The 21,152-nt window shown below is 43.3% G+C and overlaps 2 protein-coding genes across 8 annotated transcripts in view; one reads left to right on the top strand and one right to left on the bottom strand.

The window, feature by feature from the left end:
* The window catches only part of LOC130294857 (NACHT, LRR and PYD domains-containing protein 3-like), a 72,999-nt gene extending 71,053 nt beyond the window's left edge, over nucleotides 1-1,946 (bottom strand). Inside the window, exon 1 of the mRNA XM_056544948.1 lies at nucleotides 1,932-1,946. The gene's annotated coding sequence lies outside the window, so the exon portion shown is untranslated. The remainder of the gene's footprint in view (nucleotides 1-1,931) is intronic.
* Nucleotides 1,321-20,939, top strand: LOC130294858 (proline-, glutamic acid- and leucine-rich protein 1-like). Of its 7 annotated transcripts, none has more exons than XM_056544953.1 (11): nucleotides 1,321-1,379; nucleotides 4,006-4,395; nucleotides 13,308-13,694; nucleotides 14,512-14,940; nucleotides 17,506-17,541; nucleotides 18,119-18,148; nucleotides 18,741-18,885; nucleotides 19,272-19,296; nucleotides 19,607-19,648; nucleotides 20,671-20,700; nucleotides 20,803-20,939. In XM_056544953.1, the coding sequence occupies exons 2-11, from the start codon at nucleotides 4,345-4,347 to the stop codon at nucleotides 20,846-20,848; spliced, it is 1,221 nt and encodes a 406-aa protein (XP_056400928.1). In that variant the 5' UTR covers nucleotides 1,321-1,379; nucleotides 4,006-4,344; the 3' UTR covers nucleotides 20,849-20,939. The 7 variants fall into 7 exon arrangements, with proteins under 7 accessions (XP_056400928.1, XP_056400927.1, XP_056400929.1 ...); XM_056544952.1 differs by lacking the exon at nucleotides 1,321-1,379 and adding an exon at nucleotides 2,005-2,070; XM_056544954.1 differs by lacking the exon at nucleotides 1,321-1,379 and adding an exon at nucleotides 2,222-2,244.
* Nucleotides 20,940-21,152: the final 213 nt, after the last annotated feature.

The raw sequence follows: 21,152 nt of genomic DNA, 5'->3' as shown, positions 1-21,152 counted from the left end.
GATTTTAACTTTTAATAAGGAAGGGGTTAATGGGTGTTTTTTTTTTTACTTTTTATTTAACTTTTTTTTTTTTTTGTACACTTTTAGTCCCCTAAGGGGACTTTTAGGAGGAATCATTAGATTCCTCATACAGATCAATGTGGTTTCATAGAACCACATTGATCTGTGTGCTCTGCGCTCGATTGATAAAGCCTGGTACTGCCAGGCTTTTTCATTCACAGTGCAGCAGCCGGCACAGAAGGAGAGGTAAGCCCACCGGCTACCTCAGAAGTGGATCGCTCCCCAGCGCTGTTGGGGGAGGGGGGGGGGGGAGGAAATCCACCCCCACTGGACCACCAGGGAGCGTTTAAATGTCTCTTTAGATGCCGCTGTCAAAGGGTTAATAGCCAGCCGTGGCAATCGACGCATGTCGGCTATTAACGCCAGTCCCCCAGCTACAGGAATCAGCTGGGGGCCGGCCAGTATGACGCAGGCTCGAGTCAGGAGTCCGCGTCATACAACGGTTGCCATCTCAGGACAAGCCGGCTCGTCCTAAGACGGCAACCGGTTAAGGGTGATGTGAAATTTAAAGCTAGAAGTGCAGTTATGGGGATAGGTTTAACCTCTTAAGGATGCAGGGTGTACCTGTATGCCCTGCTCCCGGTAGCGGTCTATAATGCGGGGTCACGCCATGACCCCGTGTCATAGCGGGTCGGTCCTATGGCTAATGAAAGCCGGGACCCTGGGTTAATATCGTGCGGCACCGATTGTTGTGCCGTGTGCTATCAACTCTTTAGAAGCGGTGTTCAAAACTGATTGCCGTGTCTAAAGTAACAAAAATACACTCCCGGCAGCTCAGTCGGGCTGATCGGGACCATCGCGAAGAAATCGCGATGTCCCGATCAGCTAGAAAGCAAGCGAAAGGTGCTTTACCTGCTTCCTGTGCTCCAAGCCTGAAATCTACAATGATCTGTGTAGCAGATCAGTGTGCGCAGTCCTATAGCCACTAGAGGGGGCTATAACACTGCAAAAAAGTGTGAAAAAGAAGTTAATAAACATCATTTAACTCCTTCCCTAATCAAAGTAAGTTTCACCCCCCTTTTCCCATTTACCAAAAAAAAACCTGTGTAAATAAAAATAAACATATGTGGTATCGCCGCGTCCAGAAATGTAAAAAAAAAAGTTGAATAAAAAGTTACTGTGCATGGCACCCAGGTGGGCATTATTACAGTTTGGAGGCCTATAGATGAGGAGATTGTGTAGAGTTCATGAGCGCTCTGGAAAAAAATATGGGGTCTAATATGTTTGTCGTGCAGATGATGAAGAGATGAAGTTTTGGCTGAAGTCGTTGTCATGGCGATCATGGAGAAGAAAAGGAAAGAGGACGGCGCTGGTCACCTGTGAGTCACCTAATTAAACTGTATGGGAAGGTGGCGGATGTAGGGCGTCAATGTAGGGCATGTGTGCGGGGGGGGGGGGGGGGGCACTAATACAGCCCCTTGTCAGGGGTACAAGGGGCACCTCTGGACACACTTGTAACAGTAAATCTGAGCCGCTTTGTCATAATTGTCGCATTTGAAGTTTGCAATGTGCAAGAATCAGACAGATTTAGGAAATGTGGCCCCAATGAGAATGAGAGAATATTGTAGGTGAGGGGCCTTATTGTTAATGGCTGTATAGCGGTATATACCGGGTGTCATGGGGGATTATACTTTACACCAGTGGTCTCCAACCTGCGGACCTCCAGATGTGGCAAAACTACAACTCCCAGCATGCCCGGACAGCCAACGGCTGTCCGGGCATGCTGGGAGTTGTAGTTTTGAAACATCTGGAGGTCCGCAGGTTGGAGACCACTGCTCTATCCATTTTAGGTTTCTATCCCCATATATAGTTTTATGCTCTACTGCACTTCAGGCGTCACTCATGGCATTATAGAGGAGATTTATCATAACCTGCACAGAGGAGAAGGTGACCAGTTGCCCATAGCAACCAATCAGATCGCTTCTTTCATTTCTGAAAAGGCCTCTGAAAAATAAAAGCAGCGATCTGATTGGTTGCTATGGGCAACTGGTCACCTTCTCCTCTGTGCAGGTTTTAATAAAATCTCCCCAAATGTCCCTTTACCCTACAGAAGTGTTTTCCCAACCAGGGGGCCTCCAGCTGTAGCAAAACTACAACTCCCAGCATGCTGGATGTCCGGACATACTGGCAGTTGCAGTTTTGTAACAGCTGGAGGCCCCCTGATTGGGAAACACTGCCCTACAGGTATAATGATACTTATATAAAGCTGGTGCTGGGCTGTAATGGTCATTTCTGACAACACTAAACCCCAAATGTGAACTGCGCCTCACACAGGCCGAGAGCAGAGAAGAGGGGAGAAGAGCCGGTGCATTGCCGTGGAATGAGATTTGCCATAGAATGAGATGGTCCGCCTCCATCACATCCTATTGGCTCTCTCTTGTCACGTGACATATTTAAACGTCACAAATCTCATTCCACAGCAGTGTCAATTTGGCTATCACAGGGAGAGGATCTCCTCACCCTGTGATAGCTGAAGCTGTACGGAGCTCTCATGGCCTCTGTGGCCCGACAGAAGTTCACACATGTACGCAGCTCATACGGCTGCCTCATATACATTTACTGTTGATCCACAGCGCTATCGGGATCCCTATGCCCGATGGCGCTGTCATCAGGATCCCCACGCCCGCAGCTCTACACCCCGTCCCCCGCAGCTGTACTTCCCGTCCCCCGCATCTCTACTCCCCGTCCCCCGCAGCTCTACTCCCCGTCCCCCGCATCTCTACTCCCCGTCCCCCGGAGCTCTACTCCCCGTCCCCCGGAGCTCTACTCCCCGTCCCCTGTGAACGCTCAGGGAGCGATCCACAGCGCTATGGGGATTCCTATTCCTGATGCCGCTGTCATCAGTGTGCGTCCCCGCGAGCGCCCCATGCCCGCAGCTGTACTCCCCGTCCTCCGCCCCCCGCAGCTGTACTCCCCGTCCCGTTAACGCTCAGGGAACGGGGAACAGAAAGTAGAGCATCGGGCGCAGGTAAAGTAGTACTGCGCATGCGCAGCACTACGCGAATAACTTAACCTGCGCCCGATGCTCTACTTTCTGTTCCCCGTTCCCTGAGCGTTAACGGGACGGGGAGTAGAGCTACGGAGGGACGGGGAGTACAGCTGCGGGCATGGGGCGCTCGCGGGGACGCACACTGATCACAGCGCCATCGGGCGTAGGAATCCCCATAGCGCTGTGGATCGCTCCCTGAGCGTTCACAGGGGACGGGGAGTAGAGCTGCGGGGGACGGGGAGTAGAGCTGCGGGGGACGGGGAGTAGAGATGCGGGGGACGGGGTGTAGAGCTGCGGGCATGGGGATCCTGATGACAGCGCCATCGGGCATAGGGATCCCGATAGCGCTGTGGATCAACAGTAAATGTATATGAGGCAGCCGTATGAGCTGCGTACATGTGTGAACTTCTGTCGGGCCACAGAGGCCATGAGAGCTCCGTACAGCTTCAGCTATCACAGGGTGAGGAGATCCTCTCCCTGTGATAGCCAAATTGACACTGCTGTGGAATGAGATTTGTGACGTTTAAATATGTCACGTGACAAGAGAGAGCCAATAGGATGTGATGGAGGCGGACCATCTCATTCTATGGCAAATCTCATTCCACGGCAATGCACCGGGATGGGACATTAATCTGGGTTATATCATTTCTATGGATGGGATTTTATCTATTGTCCATGAATTATAATATTAATACAGATAGTAATGATATTATACAGAAGAATCTGTTCTTACAGGAGGGGCTCTAACTTTTAAGCTCCATATATTCTTCTGGTGTGCGCGATATTAACCCCTGTCAGTCTGAACCGTATGAAATCACTGCAGCCGACACCATAGATATCATTGTATGAGCCCTAACAAAAAATGCGCAAGTCATGGCGATAGTCAATCCTTTATTATATAGTAAAACAGGCCAAAAATAAAAGCACAATATATCACATTTTACCTTAATTTTTAGTGTATACAAAGGTTATTTCCATTGATGGTGAATTATAGAGACGCTATCACTTTAAATGGAGTCCAGTGACATCATCACTGCAGGTTATATAATCCAGCGCCGACCGGTTTCTGATGAGAGTTGGAGTTGGTAAGTATAAGATGTTCTCTCCTTCTGGGGATTTTTTTTTATTATTTTCTGCATATTTTCAGTACATTTTCTCACTGTAATGATTTATTTTCTATGATTTTAGGAGATATTTGCGATTTGTTTTTGATAAAAATCTTTTTGAGCCGAGGAGAAGGAGGAGCTTGGTGAAGGAGGAGTTTGGAGGAGGAGAACCACAGCGAGGACGTGGACATGGACCGGCCCCCAGAGGACATCGACTTTATTCGATTTTACCTGATGCAGGTGAGTCAGAATTTACTGTTCAATACAGAGTTAGGGGTCAGAGGTTGAGTAAGATTTGAGTAATTCCCCCCCCCCCCCCTTCTCCCTATCACATGATGTTATTTTGGTGGCCCCACCCATAGAGATCAGTGGTGATGGGGATGGGATCAGTACAGGGGGTCCATAAATACCTTATACATTGTGTTAGTTATCCTCCATATTGTAACATTACCAACTGTCACTTTCCAACTGTCTCTTTCCCATCTTAGTGGGCGGGGCTTAGCTGGAGCATGACAACTGCCTTGTGGTCAGTGCACTCTCTATGGCCGGGCTCATGCACTGCAGGTGTAATGTCCCGGTATAATAAATTAAACTTAAAATTTTACATTACAATTGTACATGTGTTTTGGTGTTAGGGGTAAAATACATTTTTTAGCCAATAAGGAAAATATTTTTGTTTGTTTTTGGAGGGTGGGGTGGGGGGGTCACATATTGGGGCAGATTTATTAAGTGTGATGTTTTATAAGTCAGTCTAAGGTTAAGTTTCCACACAACATATTTTTACCGAAAAACATCACAAAAAACTTCCCTCTCATTTTGCGCTTCCATTAAGCAGTTTTTGTGCAGTTTAAATAAAAAATAAAAAATTGTGGGTATTAGTCTTGGCGCTTTTGACTTTACCATTTTAGTTTCTTGGTTTTTCTCATTACAAATCATGTGATTATTTAATCATGTGATTAAAAATATCCAGAAAAAAATGCCAATGTTAAACCCAAATTATGTTTTTCTTGGTGTTTGTTTCCTCCCATATAAGTCTATGGGATAAAAAAAAAAAAAAAAAACAAGATTCCCAGAAAAAGCTCCAAAGTTTCAGCATGGAGGGATTTCTGAAAACTGCCCCTAAGGCAAAATATGCCAATAAAGAGTAAAAAACAATAAAATAAATAATATAATAAAAAAAGCCAAAGGAAGAAACACTAAGTGGATTTGGCGTTTTATATTTCTTTTTGTTGTGATCCTTTTTTTGCCCCTAAAAAAAACACGAGCGTCTCTTTTTTTTTTGGGGGGGGTGGTTGCAAAAAAAAGAAAAAAAAACAAGTAAAATTCCAGCCTTAGGCAGCATTCACACCACGTTTTGTACATACGGGTGCCGGATCCGGCGGGGGGAGGGGCAAACCGGGCACTCCCGTACCCCAGCCGGATCAGCCCGTGACATTTACTTTAATGAGCCGTTTGACTCCGGTCGGCTCAGTTTTGACCCGTACTACGGTTTTAGGTCCGGTCCAAAACCGCATATGGGTCAAAACTGAGCCGACCGGAGTCAAACGGCTCATTAAAGTAAATGGAGTCACGGGCTGATCCGGCTGGGGTACGGGAGTGCCCGGTTTGCCCCTCCACCCGCCGGATCCGGCACCCGTATGTACAAAACGTGGTGTGAATGCAGCCTTAGGCAACGTTCACATGTGCGTATTTTGCTGTATATTTTGTGCCAGATTTTCTGCAGTGGATTTTGCTACCCATTCAAGTCAGCTACAGAAAATATGCAGCAAAATACGCAGTGTGGACGATCCTCCCTTTGGCCTGAAAAAAGGCAAAAAACTTATGTAGTTTTTGAAGCATTTTCCCCCCAAAAAAATTTTGTGTATTAGTACAGTATGTGTTTTATTTTATTTACATATGCTTTTTTTTTTTTTTTTTTTTTATATATAAACTATGGAGGTCAATGGGAGGAAAAACCCCACAAACTGGGTGCCAAAATATGTCACCGCCGGATCATACTGGAGGAGACTGATCAAACCTTGTGCAGACGATCAGGGGAGCAGTCACCATAGCAACCAATCGCATTCCATTGCCCATAGCAACCAATATGATTTCATGGCCCATGGCAACCAATCAGGTTCCAGCTTTCATTTTGTTTTTTTTAAGAAGGCCTCTGAAAAATGAAAGCAGGAATCTGATAGGTTGCTATGGGCAATGGAATCTGATTGGTTGCTATGGACGATGGAATCTGATTGGTTGCTATGGACAATGGAATCTCATTGGTTGCTATGGGCGATGGAATCTGATTGGTTGCTATGGGCGATGGAATCTGTGGTTGCTATGGACGATGGAATCTGATTGGTTGCTATGGATGATGGAATCTGATTGGTTGCTATGGATGATGGAATCTGATTGGTTGCTAAGGATAATGGAATCTGATTGGTTGCTATGGACAATGGAATCTGATTGGTTGCTATGGACAATGGAATCTGATTGGTTGCTATGGACAATGGAATCTGATTGGTTGCTATGGACAATGGAATCTGATTGGTTGCTATGGACAATGGAATCTGATTGGTTGCTATGGACAATGGAATCTGATTGGTTGCTATGGACAATGGAATCTCATTGGTTGCTATGGACAATGGAATCTCATTGGTTGCTATGGACAATGGAATCTGATTGGTTGCTATGGACAATGGAATCTGATTGGCTGCTATGGACAATGGAATCTGATTGGCTGCTATGGACAATGGAATCTGATTGGTTGCTATGGACAATGGAATCGCATTGGTTGCTATGGATAATGGAATCTAATTGGTTGCTATGCCCCCCTGATCCTCAGCACACTGTTTGATAAATCTCCTCCACTGCTTTCAGTAAAAAATGTCCCTGACCCAAAAAACACCACAAGGGCGAGAAAAACGTCATAAACAACAACGCCGTGTAGGGATGGAGCTTTATATTCCCCTACTGCAGTGTTTCCAAGCCACAGTGCCTCCAGCTGTGGCAAAACTACAACTCCCAGCATGTCCGGACAGCCTTTGGCTGTCCGGACATGCTGGGAATTGTAATTTTGCCACAGCTGGAGGCATCCTGGTTGGGAAACACTGCCCTACTGACTAATACCTAATACCTGGACATGGCGGAAATAAAGCCACGCCCCATCCATTACGGTTTTATTGCGTCTTTCCAGGAAAACCCCCTATGGCTGTGTTCCCACTTGGTCTTTTTTTGGGGCAAAAAACGCAGCAGCCAGATGGGAAATAAAAAAACACCGGACCCACTTGGCGTTTATTCCTTTGGCGTTTTTTTTTTTCACTTTTGCCGTTTTACGGGTCGGTGGTGTTTTCCTTTAAATTGCAGCACGCAGAGACTTTGGTGGGTTTTTTTTTTTTCAGGGAATCTTGGCATTTTTTTTTTCAATATACTTCTATGGGAGAAAAAAAATTATTATTATTATAATTTTTTTTTTCCCCCCTAATTCTTAAAAGAAATTCTTGAGTCACATGATGAAAAAAATCACATGACTTGCAATGAGAAAACAAAACGTGGGGGGGCCAAAGAAAAAATGGCAAGATTAAAATGAAAAAAATATATAGGGGGGAAGATTCATCAAGACTTGTGTAGAGGAAAAGTTGCCCAGTTGCCCATAGCAACCAATCAGATCACTACTTTTATTTTTCAGAGGCCTTTTTAAAAATGAAAGTAGTCATCTGATTGGTTGCTATGGGCAACTGGTCACCTTCTCCTCTGCACACGTTTTGATGAATCTCCCTCATAGTACCTCAATGATATTGTTTTTGCGGCAATTTATGCTCCAAAATCTGATTGGTTGCTATGACAAACTCTCCCCCACTGTTTTAATGGAAAAAAATGTCCCAGACCCCAAAAAACACCACAAGGGAGAGAAAAACTTCATAAACAACATCATCGTGTAGGGATGGAGCTTTCCCCACTGCAGTGTTTCCAAACCAGTGTGCCTCCAGCTGTTGCAAAACAACTAATCCCAGCAGGCCTAGACATGGCTTACTTTTTTAGTGTGTGTGAAAAAAAAGACACAAATTTTTTGTACAACTGGATAAAAAAGATGCAAAATTTTATACAATATTTAAACTATCGAAAATGGTGTAAGGCAATAACATTTTAGGAAATGGGTACCTGCACAAACCTGCGAAATGAAATAGTGTTAGCTTCAACTAATCAGTGCATTTACTGACATTGGTTCTGTATTATCAGTGTATTTACTGACATTGGTTCTATATCACCAGTACATTTACTGACATTGGTTCTATATCACCATTAAATTACTGACATTGGTTCTATATCACCAGTACATTTACTGACATTGGTTCTATATCACCATTAAATTACTGACATTGGTTCTGTATTATCAGTGTATTTACTGACATTGGTTCTATATCACCAGTACATTTATAGACATTGGTTCAGTGTCATCAGTACATTTACAGACATTGGTTCTGTATTATCAGTTCATTTACTGACATTGGTTCTATGTCACCAGTACATTTACTGACATTGGTTCTGTATTATCAGTGTATTTACTGACATTGGTTCTATATCACAAGTACATTTATAGACATTGGTTCAGTGTTATCAGTACATTTACAGACATTGGTTCTGTATCATCAGTGCATTTGCTGACATTGGTTCTATGTCACCAGTACATTTACTGACATTGGTTCAGTGTCATCAGTACATTTACTGACATTGGTTCTGTATCATCAGTGCATTTACTGACATTGGTTTTAAATCATCAGTGTTTTAGTTAATGGGACTGGTGAGGGATTTGTATTAATTTAGGGGTCTGCTGTGGATATATGTGTTTGTTTAGGGGTCTGGTGTGGGGTCTGTATTAGTATAGGGGTCTGGTATGGGGTTGCAATTAGTTAAGAGGGTCTGGTGTGGGTTCTGTATTAGTAAAGGGGTCTGGTGTGGGGTCTATTTTAGCTTAGGAAGTCTGGTGTGGGATTTTTATACAATTAGGGGGTCTGGTGTGGGGCCTGTAATAGTTTAGGTGCTCTGGGGTGGGTTCTGTTTAAGTATTGAGGGTTGGTATTAGTTGAAGGGGTCTGGTGTAGGTTCATTACACGTGGGTCTGGTATGGGGGTTGTATTAGCTTAGCGGTCCTGTGTGGGGTCTGTAATAGCTTAGGTGGTCTGGTGTGGGCTCTGTATTGGTTTAGATGTCTGGTGTATTTTTTTTTAGGGGTATGGTATGGGGTCTTTATTAGTTTAGGTGCTCTGGTGTGGGTTCTGTATAAGTATTGGGGTCAGGAGTGAAGGTTGGTATTACTCCTGTAGAAGGTATGGTATGGGGGGGTGTATTAGCTTAGGGGTCTGGTGTTAAGTCTGTATTGGTTTATGGGTCTGGTGTGGGGGTCTTTATTAGTTTAGGGAGTCTGGTATAGGTATTAGCTTAAGGATCTGGTGTGGGTCTGTATTAGCTTTGGGGGTCTGGAATCTGTATCAGTGTAGAGGGTCTGTCTTGTGGTCTGTATTCCTTCAGGGGGTCTGATGTGGGGGTCGGTTTTAGTTTAGGGGTTTGGTGTAGGATCTGTATTAGTATAGGGATCTGGTAAGGTGGTCTGTATTAGTTAAGGGGGTCTGGTGAGGGGTCAGAGAGGGTACTGACAGTCAGAGAGGGTACAAAAACCTTTATTTCTCGGGAATTGGGGGAGGCGATTTATAAAATAAGAACACCCGTAGATTTAGGGCACCCTAAGCTTTCAAGGGGTATTAAAAAGTCACAATATCTGGGGAGGCCACAGGTCCTCTTTAAAGGGTACCTCTCATCAAATAAACTTTTGATATATTTTAGATTAATGAATGTTGAATAACTTTCCAATAGCATGTTAATGAAAAATATGCTTCTTTCTATTGTATTTTTCCCGATCAGTCCTGTCAGCAAGCATTTCTGACTCATGCTGGAGTCCTAAACACTCAGAGCTGCCAGCCTGCTTTGTTCACAGCCAAACAGGCTGTGAACAAAGCAGGCTGGCAGCTCTGAGTGTTCTCCTTGGTGAACAAAGCAGACTGGCAGCTCGTAGTGTTTAGGACTCCAGCATGAGTCTGAAATGCTTGCTGCCAGGACTGGTAGGGAGACCCCTAGTGGTCATTTCTTCAAAGTGGAAAATTAAATAGAAAGAAGCATATTTTTTAATAACATGCAATTGTAAAGTTATTCTGCATACATTAATCTATAATATATCAAAAGTTTTTTTTTTATGAGAGGTACCCTTTAACCCCTAGAAGACACAGGACATTACTGTACACTCTGGCTGCCTGGTGTAAGTCTCCACTGGATTATGAAGTGAGCGCAGGAGCCGCTAATGGCAGACATCAACCATCATGCTGACACCCGATATTAACCCTTCAGATGCCATGATCAATACTGATCACGGCTTCTGAAGAATAACAGGGGATATGAGACACTCATCAGACCACCCACTGCGGGGTATAATGTGTTAAAATGGCGGCCAAAGCTCCTCTCACCTGCTCCTTGCCCGCTTTGATGGTCCTTTGCTGACAGACCATAGAAGCAGATCTCCGATAATAGATATCAGTGCTAAGCCTATGCATAATCTAATGACTGCTATAAATAGTCTCCTATGGGAGTTAAGAAAAATCCTTTTTTTAAAAAAAAAAATAAAAGGTAAATAAGCCCCTACCCCAATAAAATAATAAATAACACTCTTTTCCATTTTACAAATAAAAAAGTAAAAAACAATTAGGTAAACAAACATATTTGGTATCGCCGCGTGTGGAAATGTCCGAACTATTAAAATAAAATGTAACCCCCTTAAGGACATCGGGACTTTTGTTTTTACCTCTTTGCCTTCTAATAGCCAAGTGACGCATTCATTTTCAAGTTTCTGCAACAAATAATGTTTTTTGATTGCATCATACATTTTATGGTAAAATAAAAAGATATTTCATAGTAAAAATGGTTGCACAACAAACAAGCCAAATATGGGTCTGTAAAAATAAAACATTAAAAGGGGTACTCTGGTAGGGAAAAAAAATTCAAATCAATTGAAAAAGAAAGTTAGAGATATGTAAAAATCTTAAGTCTTCCAGTACTTATCAGCTGCTATATGCTCCAGAGGAAGTTGTGTAGTTCTTTCCAGTCTGACCACAGTGCTCTCTGCTGACACCTTTGTCCATGTCAGGAACTGTCCGGAGCAGGAGAGGTTTGCTATGGAGATTTGCTCCTACTCTGGACAGTTGATGCCTGATGAAGTGCACTAGCGCGAAACGCGTTGCATGTTGGGAATAAAAGCTTCAACTGTTGCCTGGTCCCTCAGCTCCCTATTATCCACTGGTCTGGAGTTCGTTGGTTTTATACTGGACAGTTCCTGACATGGACAGAGGTGTCAGCAGAGAGAACTGTGGTCAGACTGGATAGAGCTACACAACTTCCTGTGGAGCATACAGCAGCTGAAAAGCACTAGAAGGGTTAAGATTTTCATATAGAAGTAATTTACAAATCTGTTTAACTTCCTGGTACCAGTTGATATGAAAAAGATTTCTTATAACTAAAAAAAATGAAAGGGGTACTCCACCAATCGACATCTTAACCCTATCCAAAGGATGGGGGATAAGATGTGTGATCGTGGGGGTCCCGCCACTGGGAACCCCCACTATCTCTCCTGCAGCACCCCCTGTCATCTTGTGCATGGAGCGAACTTCGCTCCGTGCCTGATGACGGGCGATACAGGGGCCGGAGGATTGTGGCGTCTCGGCCCAACCCCCTCGTGGATATGGGATAAGATGTCTAGGGAAGGAGTACCACTTTAATAACTAAATGAGGAGAGAAGAAAAATGTTTTTTTTTTTCTTTTTGTTTCTTTGTGGTAAAATTAGTGAGGTCTTAAAAAAAAGTAAAATTGATTCCACATAAAACAAGCCTCGTATGGGTCTGTAGATGTAGAAAGGAAAGAGGTGTGGATTTTATTATTGGGGTATATTGGGATCCACAATAAACCCCAATAGTGATCACAGAACTAAAGAGCCTGACAGTCAAGCCTCCTGCCCAATCGGCACCCCCACAACATATATGCGGGGGTCTGATTGGTTCCCCTGATAGCAGGAGGTCTCCTAATCTAGTCCCCATTGGTTCCGGTGAGATCTTCTAATAGGGTCTGCCCCCAGCACTGCACAAAAACTAAATGGAAGCTGCAAAATTACTTTTATTTTCTAGACCGCAGCCCCCCCCCCCCCCCCCCCCCCCAAAAAAAAAAAAAAAATAATATTTTTATTCTTAGAAAGTACTATTGGTCGTTCAAAAAAACAATATGGCCCCTATATACGGGTCTTTAGATGGGAAAAATAAAAGAGTTATGACCCTCAGACAACAAAAACTCAGAAATAAAAAATTGACTGCGTCCTCGAGGCCAAAACTCTGGGTAAAGTAAGATTCGCCAGTCTTAATAAATGTGAGGCAGTTCTTTGCTTTGTGAAATTGTTTCCCATATTTGTGTCTTAAAGGGGTTCTCCGGTGCTTAGACATCTTATCCCCTATCCAAAGGATAGGGGATAATATGCCTGATCGCGGGAGTCCCGCCGCTGGGGACCCCTGGGATCTTGCACGCGGCACTCCGTTTATAATCAGTCCCCGGAGCGTGTTCGCTCCGGGTCCGATTACGGACGACCACAAGGCCGGCGGCGTGTGACGTCACGCCTCCGCCCCCGTGTGACGTCACGCTCTGCCCCTCAATGCAAGCCCACGGCAGGGGGTGTGACAGCTATCACGCCCCCTCCCGTAGGCTTGCATTGAGGGGTGGAGTGTGACGTCACCCGGGGGCGGAGGCGTGACGTCACACGCCGCCGGCCTTGTGGTCGTCCGTAATCAGACCCGGAGGGAACACGCTCCCGGGACTGATTACAAACGGGGTGCCGCGTGCAAGATCCCGGGGATCCCCAGCGGCGGGGTTCCCGCGATCAGGCATATTATCCCCTATCCTTTGGATAGGGGATAAGATGTCTAAGCACCGGAGAACCCCTTTAATATTCTGGTTGTGACTTCATGTAAATGTCCGTACATCTCAGGTGCATTACTAGGCTTCCCTCTACAAGTACCACAGCAGGATATGGACTTTATTGTTTTTATACCTGCATATACATTGTACTCAAGTACTGCTCCTGTGTTCAGGGACCACCTGGATTGAGACCGCCACCTGGACTGAGACCACCACCAGGACTGAGAGCACCGCCCGGACTGCCACCACCACCCGGAGTGGCCCCACCTGGACTGACACCACCGGGATTGAGACCGCCACCTGGACTTAGACCACCACCAGGATTGCCACAACCACCTGGACTGACACCACCGGGTTTGCGACCACCGCCTGGACTGACACTACCTGCCGTGAGACCACCACCCGGATTGACACCACCTGGACTGCAAGGACCACCCAGACTGACACCGCCAGCAGCGTGGCCCCCGGAGATGGAGCGCCTTCCCAAAGACCAGGAAGAAGAATGCCATGATGTCTCCTGGATGATGGCTTCGGCACTACTGGCATCTTTTATTTACACAGTTAGTAATTTGACCCCTTTGTTCCCTCAACACCCCTCTACCCCACCTCTTAGACTTATCTGTCTTCCCCCAAAACCCCTCTGCCCCACCCCTCAGACCCCCCACACACCTCTCTGCCCCCTACACCATTCTCTCCCCCTCTTAGACGCCTCTCTCCTCCCCAATACCGCTCAGTCCTGTATCTTTCAATAAATACTGCATGGGAAGTGTCTTATATTAACCCTTATAGAACCAGAAAGCCCTATAGAATGATCACTGAGTCATGCTACTACCCAAGTCCAGTGATCATTCTTCAGGGCTCCCTGGCTCTATAAGGGTTAATTAAATAACCACTATTGTAATAACTCTATAATAGCGTCTGAGACCTGGATAATATAACAGTATTGTACAGTAGTTATAATATCCGGGTCTCAGAGGCTATTATAGAGTTATTACAATAGTGGTTATTTAATTAACCCTTATAGAGCCAGGGAGCCCTGAAGAATGATTCCTGTAGGGTGGGTGCAGGGGGAACGTACGGTTCACAGGAATCATGACAGAGACGGTAGTGTGTTCTCATCTGCGCTACGTGCTCCTTTCATGTGAGGTCAAGGGTGCGCTGTCACATCACTGGAGCGGACGTTTTGCCATCTTATAGCAGACATGCCTGCATGTGGAACATCTGCTACACTACCTAGGAAGCCACAGCAGACTCCTAAAGGGCCATGGCGTCAAGTCTGATTGATCACTGATATTAAAAAACAAAACACAAAAAACACCAGGTGTGCACATATATAGCGGTACTCACACTGCTTGTTTCTTGTTTACATTTTTTAAGGGAGGAGCTGAGACCAAAGATGTGCCAGACGCGGAGCCAGAGGACCAGCCGGAGGAGAACGACCGGGAGTGCGCGGAGCCAGAGGAGGACCACCTGGAGTACGCAGAGCCGGAGGAGGATGACCGGGAGTGTGCGGAGCCAGAGGAGGACCACCTGGAGCACGCAGAGCCAGAGGAGGACAACCGGGAGTGTGCGGAGCCAGAGGAGGACCACCTGGAGTGCGCAGAATCGGAGGAGGACCATCTGATGTTTGACGAGCTGGAGGAGGACCATCTCGAGTACGCGGAGCTGGAGTACCCAGAGCCAGAGGAGGACTATCTGATGTATGTCGATTTGGAGGAGGACCATCTGATGTATGTCGATTCGGAGGAGGAGCTGTTCCCTGACCAGCACGAGCTGTTTGAATGTCTGGATGAGTGGCGCGACCGGGTAAGAGCCTTGTTTCCTGAATATCCTATAATAGTCCAAACTATGACTAATATATCACTGTTCACATGCTGCAGATTGGCTGCAGATGAGATGCAGAAAGGCCCCCTGATGGATACCACTGCTGCAGAGGGAAACATGCTCTTTATGTAGCTGTTCTTTTTCTTGCTAATAGATAAAGACCTATAAATACGCCACTACAGCGTATAGGGTAAACCCACCAAGAATAAAAGATGTATATAATAAAATAAATAAAAAATATATTAATCTAATAAATCAATAACCATCAAGTTTAATAAATATAGTTTTATTTAACAAAAAATACATATATCATACACAAGCAAAAAAGATTGATATTAATATATAGCTATATAACATACATAAAATAGTAATCATTAGCGCAATTTGATAATGTGTATAATTATTTAAAAAATTATTTTATATATATATATGTAAATAAATAAATGAACTTAAAAAATGCAAAAAGATGGCAGGGACGGGAAAAGGATGTAAAAAAGAAAGGCGTAAATATGGGGGTCAACTGATCACCAATGGATCATAAAAACACCTGTTACTATAAAAAACGTGCAATGTGACACTCTGTTTAAAGCATAAAAAGTGTGTTTAACCTAAAAAATGTGCATAAAGTGCAATGTGCAACACAGAAATATAAGTGTATACAATAAATGTAAAAAAGCAGTGCAAGAAAACAAAAAATAAGGTGCTAAAAGTGAAGGTGTCAGAATGTAAATACTTGACCCCACATGTAAAAAGAAGGTAGGTTCCACGTCCCTGCGATCACCTCCAACGCATTTCACCGTGACCGGCTTTATCAAGGAGTATAGATAAAGCCGGTCACGGTGAAACGCGTTGGAGGTTTCATATTTCTGTGTTGCACATTGCACTTTATGCACATTTTTTAGGTTAAACACACTTTTTATGCTTTAAACAGAGTGTCACATTGCACGTTTTTTATAGTAACAGGTGTTTTTATGATCCATTGGTGATCAGTTGACCCCCATATTTACGCCTTTCTTTTTTACATCCTTTTCCCGTCCCTGCCATCTTTTGAATTTTTTAAGTTAATTTATTTATTTACATATATATATATATATATATATATATATATATATATATATATATAATAATTTTTTAAATAATTATTCACATTATCAAATTGCGCTAATGATTACTATTTTTATGTATGTTATATAGCTATATATTAATATCAATCTTTTTTGCTTGTGTATGATATATGTATTTTTTGTTAAATAAAACTATATTTATTAAACTTGATGGTTATTGATTTATTAGATTAATATATTTATTATTTATTTTATTATATACATCTTTTATTCTTGGTGGGTTTACCCTATACGCTGTAGTGGCGTATTTATAGGTTTTTTAGTGGTTGTTTTGGGTTTTCCCCAATTTTATTTAGACCACAGTATATAGGACTTCTTTTTAGGTTGTTGTAATAGATAAAGACCCCAATGGGGCGGATTCTCCTCTATTAAATGTGTTATCCAGGATTATAGAAACAGAGCTGATTTCTTAAAAAACAAATAGCACCACCCCTGTCCTCAGGTTATGTGTGGTATTGCAACTCAATTCCATTTAAATAAATTGATCCAAGTTGTAATACCACACATAACCTGAGGACAGGGGTGGTGCTGTTTCTGGAAGTAATCAGCCATGTTTTTCTATTCCTTGATAACCCCTTTACCTTCCAAAATACTGTTGGATTTCCCCAATACCTTATGTGACTAATGTTTTTGTATACCAGCTAATGCCTAAGGGGTTAGCACAGTCTGTCGCACCTCTTACCTTCAATGGCTGGAAGATGAAAAAAAATTAAAATAAAATTGCTTCACACTGAGAATGGTTCTTATTGGTGATGGGTATAATATCTTATTATTTATTGTGTTGATTATTATAATAATTTCTCCTGTAACCTCTTTATAGGATACATGTAGTTAAAGGGGTAGTCTGGAGAACTGAACCTATCAGACACAGAATGGGGGATAAGTGTCTGATCAGTTCAGTTCCACAGACTCCCCTTTTACATGGAGATTTTCTGTATTTAAAAGGGGTACTCCACTGGAAAAAAACATTTTTTAAATCAACTGGTACCAGAAAGTTAAACAGATTTGCAAATTACTTATATTTAAAAATCTTAATCCTTCCAGTACTTATCAGTGGCTATATTCTCCACAGGAAGTTCTTTTCTTTTTGAATCTGACCAAAGTGCTCTCTGCGGACATCTCTGTCCATTTTGGGAACTGTCCAGAGTACAAGCAAATTCCCATAGCAAACCTCTCCTGCTCTGGACAGTTCCTAAAATGGACAGAGGAGTCAGCAGAGAGCACTGTGGTGAGACAGAAAGGAAATTCAAAAAGATAAGAACTTCCTGTGGGGAATATAGCAGCTGATAAGTACTGGAAGGATTAAGATTTTTAAATAGAAGTAATTTACAAATCTGTTTCACTTTCTGGCACCAGTTGATTTAAAAAGAAAAAAATATATGTTTTCCAGTGGAGTACCCCTTTAACATTATTTCTCTTATAGACGAGACCGTTCTGGATCGAGATCACCCAGCGCTACGTAAGTGATGTCGTTTTATATCACACATCATTTCCTTCCACACTGAACACATCACACCCAGCCTCAGGTATATACAGAGCAGTGTTTATCAACCAGTGTGCCTCCAGCTGTTGCTAAACTACAACTCCCAGCATGCCCGGACAGCCAAAGGCTGTCCGGGCATGCAAGGAGTTGTAGTTTAGCAACAGCGTGAGGCACACTTAGGAAACACTGATCTAGAGGATGAGGAGGCCAATAGTAAACTTGAATAGAAGGCTCTTCAGGTTCTACTTGGCCCCACCAGACTCCTAACCATATGGGACGGGAGGTTATGTGGCCTCCATCGCATATTTATAGTCTCCATTTACTTGTTTCCTCAAATTACAATACCTATGGGGACCACATATGATGTACAAATTCATCCCACCCCAGACCAACCAAGAATGGGCTCCCTCTTCCCAATGGTCCCATAGCAGCTGCATAGGCCTCCACTATAGTATGTAAGCCCTTGTACAGAACTATAGGAAACACAACCTAAAACCAGACATTATGTGGAAGACACAAGGCCGAGTTATAAAAATATATTTTATCTTTTCAGGATGACGACCAGGATGATGACGATGACGGGGTAAGAGTCTCTATATTCCTAGTTCTGGAATATTTAAAGAGGTACTCCGGTGGAAAACATTTTTTTTTTTAATCAACTGGTGCCAAAAATGTAAACAGACTTGTAAATTACTTCTATTAAAAAAAATGAATCCTTCCAGTACTTATTAGCTGCTGAATACTACAAAGGAAATTATTTTCTTTTTTGGATTTCTTTTCTGTCTGACCACAGTGCTCTCTGCTGACACCTCTGTCCATTTTAGGAACTGTCCAGAGCGGCATATGTTTGCTATGGGGATTCTCTTCTCTGGACAGTCCCTGACATGGACAGAGGTGTCAGCAGAGAGCACTGGGGACAGACAGGAATGAAAGGAATGAAATCCGAAAAGAAAAGAATTTCCTCTATAGTATACAGTAGCTGATAAGTACTGGAATAATTAAGATTATTTAATAGAAGTCATTTACAAATCTGTTTAACTTTCTGGCACCAGTTGACATAAAAAAAATGTAATAAAAATTGCACCGGAGTACCCCTTTAAGCTCCACATAAGTGACTTGGCAGATATTGCACATATGGGCCGACTAAATCCTGATTCTCCTCTGTTCTATTTCAGCCGATCTTTATGAAGCTGGATGACGGGATAAGGCTCCCGGATTTCCCCGTAAGTGATCAGCAGCCGATCCTATACCAGGTCACCTGTCTCTATGCTCTGCTTACTCTCTGTTCTCTATTCCAGGCCCCAGGGACTGTTGTGGAGGGTGAGTTCTCTTTAATAACATCTCCATAGATTTCATATCTAACATATGGGGCCCAATGGATTTCAATGGTCTGACCGGACCCAGATAGTGACCCCGTTCAGGTCAGTTTCCCAGCGTATGTTATCTCTCGTAGATCACTGCATTTTAGAGTCTGAGACCAAACACGTATACGCTGGAAAAATGACCTGAACATAGTCACTATCTGGGTACGATCGGGCTATTGAAGTATATGGGGTGCGTGCCAGTCCGTGCACAGATATTGTACATTCTGTCACTGTATCCATCCACACAGAGCACAAGTGATGTCATCCGCCATCATGAGAGACTTTTAGTTTTATTCCTCTTTTATATAAATTATCTTACATGAATATTTTTCTATTTTTCAGAGGAAGAACCAGCAGCCGCAGCCAGGTTAATATTCTTTACTGTAAATGTAAAACTTATGTGTGGCTGAATCCCCTCCATGTTTGTGGAATATTGTCATTATCTATACCAGTGTTTCCCAACCAGCATGTCTCCAGCTGTTGCAAAACTACAACTCGCAGCATGCCCGAACAGCCCTTGGATGTCCGGGCATGCTGGGAATTGTAGTTTTGCAACAGCTGGAGGCACGCTGGTTGGGAAACCCTGATCAATACAGATAATCCAATAGATATTAAAGCCCCAATGATCTCTATAGTATGTTGTGTTCTCACTAACTTCTTTATTGTGTAACCATCAGCACCGATGGAGACCAGAGGGAAGAAGATGCTCCGGTCCAGATGTGAGTACATCACTGACAGTGTAAAATAAAATAAAGGGGTACTCCGCTACTTTAAAACTTGTAAGAGAAAATTGTCTGATAGTCCGACCTCTGGGACCCCCCCCCCCCCACACGCTCCATGCACTGTCTATGGGAGCACCAGAGATGCACGAGTACAGAGCACATGTATCTCCGGCGCTTCCATAGAGAATGCATGAGGTGCCTTCCAACATATTGCTTCATTCACAGGGAGAGACAGGACCCTGTTATAGAGATCGCAGGGGATCCCAAAGGTCGGACTCCCATGAACAGACATCTATTCCCTATCCTGTGCATCAGAGATAAGTTTGAAAGTAGTGGAGTACCCTGTTAAAGGGAACCAATCAGCATATTTTAGTATATGTAACGCTTGACAACGCGTTATATATGCTAAAATCGTTATCCTCACCTTCCCTGGGGATGGTGAAGATATTAAGTTATGACTTAATATCTTCACCATCCCTGGGGGCAAAAACGTCCCTCGGGGATATTGAGGTTAACGATTTTAGCATATATAAAGTGTTGTCTAACGTTACATATGCTCAAATCTGCTGATTGGTTCCCTTTACGTCCTAAACACCAGTTTAATGATTTTTTTTTTATTATACTACATGCATTTTATTCTAGCATTTTTGTGGCATTTTGATCCTATGATTTTTGGGGGCTGATTTCTAGGGTATTTTCCCTCAACAAGTCTTGTGATTCATGGATCATGCAAATGTATGGTTCCTTTTTGAATCACATGATTTGTAATGTGAAAAATTGCACAAAAACAACAGGAACAAATAAAATAGAACACACATTTATGTACCAAAAGTATAGAAACATGCCACAAAGAAAAAAAAAGTACAGTCACGTGTCCAGATCTGTCTCTGTATACTATCCCCAATAACTACATATTTATATAAGAAATATTTTGTTATATACACAGGGACGCACATTTCAGTCCCCATTAACTCACCATTTATTTCTGCCTATTTCTAAAAAAAAATTCTTTTTGGCAGAAACAGCAGCAGGAGGACCATCCTATCCAGGTAAATACAAGTGATAATGCATTTAACACTCACCAATAAGGGATGAACGGTGCACCAGCATTGTCAAATCTTAGGAAAATCATGATGGTTTTTATTTTGTAGGCTGAGGGCGCTGTTCAGCTGCTGCTGGGGCACAGAAGACCAGTAAAAGGTAACACCACGCCATCAGGAGGAGGAGGAGGAGAAGAAAACTCAATTTCCACCTGGAGTTAGAGGAGGGGGTGCCCATAACATCTAGAGGTAAATGAGGCACCTTTAACACCAGGAGGAATCATTTACCTCATATGGGGTAGGAGGAGACCCCATTTAACATCACTAATTGGAGGAAAAGTCTCCCCTTACATCTAGGGGAGTCTGGAGGAGGTGCCCTTAAAAGTGGTACCTGCAGAACTGAGAATATATTGCTTTTCCTTGCTCTCTAGTGGCTCACTTCTGGTTAGGTGTCATCTTAT

The sequence above is a fragment of the Hyla sarda genome, chromosome 11, assembly GCF_029499605.1.
Source record: "Hyla sarda isolate aHylSar1 chromosome 11, aHylSar1.hap1, whole genome shotgun sequence".
In the NCBI taxonomy this organism is placed as follows: Eukaryota; Metazoa; Chordata; class Amphibia; order Anura; family Hylidae; genus Hyla; species Hyla sarda.
This window is presented reverse-complemented; position numbering and strand designations above follow the sequence as displayed.